This window comes from Lampetra fluviatilis, chromosome 57 (assembly GCF_964198595.1).
Source record: "Lampetra fluviatilis chromosome 57, kcLamFluv1.1, whole genome shotgun sequence".
NCBI lineage: Eukaryota > Metazoa > Chordata > Hyperoartia > Petromyzontiformes > Petromyzontidae > Lampetra > Lampetra fluviatilis.
In genome coordinates, this window is record NC_136331.1 from 1,104,824 (window position 1) to 1,112,276 (window position 7,453).

The 7,453-nt window shown below is 57.9% G+C and overlaps 1 protein-coding gene across 1 annotated transcript in view; it reads right to left on the reverse strand.

The window, feature by feature from the left end:
- Positions 1-246: 246 nt before the first annotated feature.
- LOC144950392 (adrenodoxin-like protein 2, mitochondrial) overlaps positions 247-7,453 on the reverse strand; it is a 17,462-nt gene continuing 10,255 nt past the window's right edge. Inside the window, exons 3-4 of the mRNA XM_078880508.1 lie at positions 4,194-4,323; positions 247-763 (exon numbers count right to left, since the gene is read on the reverse strand). Coding sequence (XP_078736634.1) covers positions 655-763; positions 4,194-4,323 — 239 coding nt within the window. The 3' untranslated portion in view covers positions 247-654. The remainder of the gene's footprint in view (positions 764-4,193; positions 4,324-7,453) is intronic.

The window sequence follows — 7,453 nt, forward strand, 5'->3', positions numbered from 1 at the left end:
GATGGTCTCTGGTTGGGTCTGATGGTCTCTGGTTGGGTCTGGTGGTCTCTGGTTGGGTCTGGTGGTCTCTGGTTGGGTCTGATGGTCTCTGGTTGGGTCTGGTGGTCTCTAGTTGGGTCTGATGGTCTCTGGTTGGGTCTGATGGTCTCTGGTTGGGTCTGATGGTCTCTGGTTGGGTCTGATGGTCTCTGGTTGGGTCTGGTGGTCTCTGGTTGGGTCTGATGGTCTCTGGTTGGGTCTGATGGTCTCTGGTTGGGTCTGGTGGTCTCTGGTTGGGTCTGGTGGTCTCTGGTTGGGTCTGGTGGTCTCTGGTTGGGTCTGGTGGTCTCTGGTTGGGTCTGGTGGTCTCTGGTTGGGTCTGGTGGTCTCTGGTTGGGTCTGATGGTCTCTGGTTGAGTCTGATGGTCTCTGGTTGGGTCTGGTGGTCTCTGGTTGGGTCTGTTGGTCTCTGGTTGGGTCTGATGGTCTCTGGTTGAGTCTGATGGTCTCTGGTTGGGTCTGGTGGTCTCTGGTTGAGTCTGGTGGTCTCTGGTTGGGTCTGATGGTCTCTGGTTGGGTCTGGTGGTCTCTGGTTGGGTCTGATGGTCTCTGGTTGAGTCTGGTGGTCTCTGGTTGTGTCTGATGGACCCCTGGACTGGTTGAGTTACGAGCCCCTCAGTCCTGCTTGGGGCCCTGGTTTCGTGCGTCCACGCTCCCATTGGCGATTGTGAAGGTCGCGTCCTGGAGGTCGCGCGTCAGCGTCACCTGACAGCCGAGACGAGATCTGGGAGGCGGGGGGTGGGGGAGAGGCACCATCACTGCACGTGTCGGAGGTCACGTGTCAACATTGGCGTGTTTGGAGAGTGGGGGCAAGGGGTCTCTAGTCGTCCATAAGGGGTCATGTTCAGGAGCTAAATGTCGGCGTGGATATCTGCTGGTAACCCACAGCGGTCTCCAGGCGAGAGAGCGAGAGACAGAGAGAGAGAGAGTGTCGTGTTTCTGTTACTCCTCCATTGAAGGAGCGCAGACCACACCGCGGCGCTTCACTCTGCGCTCCACCGCTTGGGTTGCTTGGCCACCAGCGCGCGACTCTGGCTCGTGCGTGTTTCACGTTCCACTCACGAAGCAGATGTACACACGAATGTTGGACTTCTTTCGCACCGTACGTAGCCAGCCGTGCTAATCGGAGGTGCAAGATGTCGCGCATTGGCTTGCTGGTGATGCTTTGGTGCGGTTCACGGTTCCAGCAGCAGCAGTAGCAGCGGTGTCTTCAAGGAGGAGGAGGGGGAGGAAGAGGGGGGGGAGGGGGGAGGAGGGGGAGAGGGGGGTGGAGGAGGAGGGGAGGTGGAGGGGCTCAGGGGCTACGGGCTATGTGTGCGTCTGGAGCGAGGAGTATGCTCTGGGTTTGCTCCCCTCGGCTCCGCCAGCGTTCTCCGGGATCTGTGTGGGAGTGGAGGCGGTGGCAGCGGCGAGCGCACGGGGTGGAGCGGGTTCGGTGGCTGTGGGAGTCAGGGCGACGTTTCGGCTCCTCGCGTTGCTTGGCGACCCTCTGCCCAGTCGGCCACTGGGCCCGTGGGACCAACACGACGTGGAGACTTCAGTTGTCTCGCCCTGCCACCCACTCGGGACACCAGGTCCGGGTGCAGATTGATGACGGGTCAACAGTGAGGCCTTGGGTGGGTGAGTGGTGAGGGGGTGAGTGGTGAGGGGGTGAGGGGGTGAGTGGTGAGTGGTGCTACCCACGTGCTCTGGACCCCGGTGGCGTGGTCCATCAGGTCGAGTTCGTCCTCGCTGGGGGTGAGTGGTGAGTGGTAAGTGGGTGAGTGGTGAGTAATGAGTGGTGAGGGTGAGAGAGTGAGTGGTGAGTGGTGGGTGGGTGAGGGGGTGAGTGGTGAGTGGTGAGTGAGTGGTAAGTGGGTAAGTGGGTGAGTGGTGAGTGGTGAGTGAGTGGTGAGTGGTGAGTGGTGCTACCAACGTGTTCTGGACGCCGGTGGCGTGGTCCATCAGGTCGAGTTCGTCGTCGCCGGGGGTGAGTGGGTGAGTGGTGAGTGGGTGAGTGGTGAGTGGGTGAGTGGGTGAGTGGTGAGTGGGTGAGTGGTGAATGGTAAGTGGGTGAGTGGTGAGTGGTAAGTGGGTGAGTGGTGAGTGGTGAGTGGGTGAGTGGTGAGTGGGTGAGTGGTGAATGGTGAGTGGGTGAGTGGTGAGTGGTGACTGGTGAGTGGTGAGTGAGTGAGGGTGAGTGGTGAGTGGTGAGAGGGTGAGTGGGTGAGGGGGTGAGTGGATGAATGGTGAGTGGTGGGTGAGTGGGTGAGTGGTGGGTGAGTGGGTGAGTTGTGAGTGGGTGAGAGAGTGAGTGGTGAGTGGTGAGGGGGTGAGTGGTGAGTGGTGAGGGGGTGAGGGGGTGAGTGGTGAGTGGTGAGTGGGTGAGTGGTGAGTGAGTGGTGAGTGGTGAGTGGGTGAGTGGTGAGTGAGTGGTGAGTGGTGAGTGGGTGAGTGGTGAGTGAGTGGTGAGTGAGTGGTGAGTGGTGAGTGGTGAGTGAGTGGTGAGTGAGTGGTGAGTGGTGAGTGGTGAGTGAGTGGTGAGTGAGTGAGTGGTGAGTGGTGAGTGGGTGAGTGGTGAGTGAGTGGTGAGTGAGTGGTGAGTGGTGAGTGAGTGGTGAGTGAGTGGTGAGTGGTGAGTGAGTGGTGAGTGGTGAGTGGGTGAGTGGTGAGTGGGTGAGTGGTGAGTGGGTGAGTGGTTAGTGAGTGGGTGAGTGGTGAGGGATTAGTGGTGAGTGGGTGAGTGGGTGAGTGGTTAGTGAGTGAGTGAGTGGTGAGTGGGTGAGTGGTGAGTGGGTGAGTGGTTAGTGAGTGGGCGAGTGGTGAGGGGGTGAGTGGTGAGTGAGTGGTGAGTGGTGAGTGAGTGGTGAGTGGTGAGTGGGTGAGTGGTGAGTGGGTGAGTGGTGAGGGGGTGAGTGGTGAGTGGGTGAGTGGTTAGTGAGTGGGTGAGTGGTGAGGGATTAGTGGTGAGTGGGTGAGTGGGTGAGTGGTTAGTGAGTGAGTGAGTGAGTGGTGAGTGGGTGAGTGGTGAGTGGGTGAGTGGTTAGTGAGTGGGCGAGTGGTGAGGGGGTGAGTGGTGAGTGAGTGGTGAGTGGTGAGTGAGTGGTAAGTGGGTGAGTGGTGAGTGGTGAGTGGTAAGTGGTGAGGGGGTGAGTGGTGAGTGGTGAGTGGTGAGTGAGTGGTAAGTGGGAGTGGTGAGTGGTAAGTGGTGAGGGGGTGAGTGGTGAGTGTGAGTGAGTGGTAAGTGGGTGAGTGGTGAGTGGTGAGTGGTAAGTGGTGAGGGGTGAGTGGTGAGTGGTGAGTGAGTGGTAAGTGGGTGAGTGGTGAGTGGTAAGTGGTGAGGGGGTGAGTGGTGAGTGGTAAGTGGTGAGGGGGTGAGTGGTGAGTGGTGAGTGGGTGAGGGTGAGTGTTGAGTGAGTGGTGAGTGGGTGAGTGGTGAGTGGGTGAGTGGTGAGTGGGTGAGTGAGTGGTGAGTGGTGAGTGGGTGAGTGGTGAGTGAGTGGTGAGTGGTGAGTGGTGAGTGGATGAGTGGTGAGTGGGTGAGTGGTGAGTGAGTGGTGAGTGGTGAGTGGGTGAGTGGTGAGTGAGTGGTGAGTGAGTGGTGAGTGGTGAGTGGTGAGTGAGTGGTGAGTGGTGAGTGGGTGAGTGGTGAGTGGGTGAGTGGTGAGTGAGTGGTGAGTGGGTGAGTGGGTGAGTGGTGAGTGGGTGAGTGGTGAGTGGGTGAGTGGTGAGTGGTAAGTGGTAAGTGGGTGAGTGGTGAGTGGTGAGTGGGTGAGGGGGTGAGTGGGTGAGTGGTGAGTGGTAAGTGGGTGAGTGGTGAGTGGGTGAGTGGTGAGTGGTGACTGGTGAGTGGTGAGTGGGTGAGGGTGAGTGGTGTGAGGGTGAGTGGTGAGTGGTGAGAGGGTGAGTGGGTGAGGGGGTGAGTGCTGAGTGGTGAGTGGGTGAGGGTGAGTGTTGAGTGAGTGGTGAGTGGGTGAGTGGTGAGTGGGTGAGTGGTGAGTGGGTGAGTGAGTGGTGAGTGGTGAGTGGGTGAGTGTTGAGTGAGTGGTGAGTGGTGAGTGGGTGAGTGGTGAGTGGTGAGTGGGTGAGTGTTGAGTGAGTGGTGAGTGGTGAGTGGGTGAGTGGTGAGTAGTGAGTGGGTGAGTGGTGAGTGAGTGGTGAGTGGCGCTACCCACGTGCTCTGGACCCCCGTGGCGAGGTCGAGCAGGTCGAGTTCGTCGTCGCCGGGCGGCTCCATCTTGTGGAAGGTGTCGCGGGGCAGCAGCACGTGGCACGTGGAGCACGCCAGCGTGCCCTCGCACGCGCCTACAGCAACAACAACAACAACACCACCATCAACAACAACACCACCAACATCAACAACATCAACAACACCACCACCAACACCACCACCACCATCAACAACAACAACAACACCAACAGGACCAACAACATCAACACCACCACCAACATCACCAACAACATACCACCAACAACACCACCACCAACACCACCACCAACACCACCACCATCAACACCGCCAACACCATCAACACGACCAACACCAGCAGCACCAACAGCACCACCACCAACAGCAGCATCAACACCAGCACCACCACCAACAGCACCACCACCAACACCACCACCACCAACAGCACCACCACCAGCAGCACCACCACCAGCAGCACCACCACCAACAGCAGCACCACCAACAGCACCACCACCAGCAGCAGCATCAACACCAGCACCACCACCAACAGCACCACCACCAACACCACCACCACCAACAGCACCACCACCAGCAGCACCACCACCAGCAGCACCACCACCAGCAGCAGCACCACCAGCAGCACCACCACCAGCAGCACCAACACCAACACCACCACCACCAACAGCACCACCACCAGCAGCACCACCAACACCACCACCACCAGCAGCAGCACCACCAGCAGCACCACCACCAACACCACCACCACCAACAGCACCACCACCAACAGCACCACCACCAGCAGCACCACCACCAACAGCAGCAACACCAATACCACCATCAACAGCACCACCAACAGCAGCAGCGTGAACAATGGCAGCAGCACCGAGCACGCGCGCGTGGCTGATGCTGCCCTCTGGTGGCTATCACGAGAATCGGCCGCCTTTGTCTCCCAAGTGATGATGTCAATGCATCGCACTGTAAATACACACACATACACACACACATACACACACACATACACACACACATACACACACACATACACACACACATACACACAACAACAACAACAACAACCGCCATTCGCCACTAAGTGGCGGTGACGTCACCACGACGCTTGTGCCAGGCCATGTGCACCCTGAGGCCACGTGAAGTGTCGAACGCCCGCTGGCAGGAAGTCACGGGGCAGACCCAGGTGCCACGGGTCGACTGACCGAGATGACCGAGATGACTGGCTGATCCACCACCTGTGCCCCCTACTGTGCCAACTTGCTGTGCTTTAGCCACCCGGCGCTCCGCTCGTTGTTGTGAGCGTCGCTCCTCCGCCCTCCGTTGTTGTTGGAGGGCGACTGCCTCCAACTGCCCAGTAGCGTCCTTCACGAGCCTCCTCCACTGAGGCCGATCTTGACACCGCTGGTACCAGTCATCGGCAAGTCCACTCAGCTCCACGTCCTCCTGTACCACATCACTCCATCTCTTCTCTAGCCCGTGCCGCGCCCGTTTAGCCCCCTCGATCCGGCCGAACAAAAGCTGTTTAGGCATGCGGTGGCTGGGCATGCGGGCTACATGACCCAGCCAACGCAGCCTTGCCTGCCGGAGGAGCTCACTGATGGGACTTTGCCCAGATCTTTCAAGGACTTGTGAGCTCCTCACACAATTCAGCCTGGTTAAACCCAGGATGGATCGTAGGCAGGCCAGCCTAAATGTTTCCAACCGGCGAAGATGCTCCACTAGGGGGGTCCACGTTTCGCAAGCGTAGAGAAGGGATGGAATGACCGTGGCCGAGAAGACCTGAAGCTTCGTGCGGAGCGACAGACCAGGTAGCTTCCACACAGCGTTACGCAACCGATGAAAAGATATTGCCGCTCGACTGATTCGGAGTGAGACCTCTGCTGATAAACTGGAGCCGGTCATAAGCACACTGCCCAGGTATGGGAAACTCTCCACTCTCTCCACATACACACACACATACCGACACACGCATACACACACGCATACACACATATACACACATACACACACACATACACACACACATACACACTCATACACACACACATACCGACACACGCATACACACACGCATACACACATATACACACATACACACACACATACACACACACATACACACTCATACACACACACATACCGACACACGCATACACACACGCATACACACATACACACACATACACACACACACATACACACACACATACACACATACACACACACTCATACACACACACATACAGACACACGCATACACACACGCATACACACATATACACACACACATACACACATACATACACACATACACATACACACAAAGACAAAGATCCCTCGTATAGCCTTAACAGACTGTAGGGGCAAGTGCTGTTAGCGAGCACCTATGAAGGCCGGCACGGCACACGAGGGGGTGGGTGGCCAAAACCACGCCCGGCCGCCTTTGTCTCCCGAGTGACGGTGTTTACACATCGCACCAGGTACTCATTTGAGGCTGAGTCGACCAAGGGAAAGGCCCGGGACCGGTTCAGATAATCGTCACTGGTGTTCGCCGTGAGCGGGTTCATAGCGCAGCAGGCTAACCGCTACACTACGGCTCCCCACCACAGCACTTGTGCCAGGCTAGGTGCACTTGGAAGGCCACGTGAAGTGTCGAAGGCTCACTGAGCGACGGTCACTGGGCAAACCCAGGTGCCGTGAGTTGGACTGCACGAGATGACCGGCAGATGCACCACCAAGAACATCCATTACCACCACCACCACCACGAACATCCATTACCACCACCACCACCACGAACATCCATTACCACCACCACCACCACGAACATCCATTACCACCACCACAACCACGAACATCCATTACCCACCACCACCACCACCACACCACGAACATCCATTACCACCACCCACCACCACCACCACGAACATCCATACCACCACCACCACCACCACCCACCCCCGAACATCCATTACCACCACCACCACCACGAACATCCATTACCACCACCACCACCCACCCAACCCCCACCACGAACATCCATTACCACCCCACCACCACCACCACCACCACCACCACGAACATCCATTACCACCACCACCACCCACCACGAACATCCATTACCACCACCACCACCACACGAACCACCACCACCACCACGAACATCCATTACCACCCCACCTACCACACACCATTACCACCATCCACCACCCCGACCACCACCACCACGAACATCC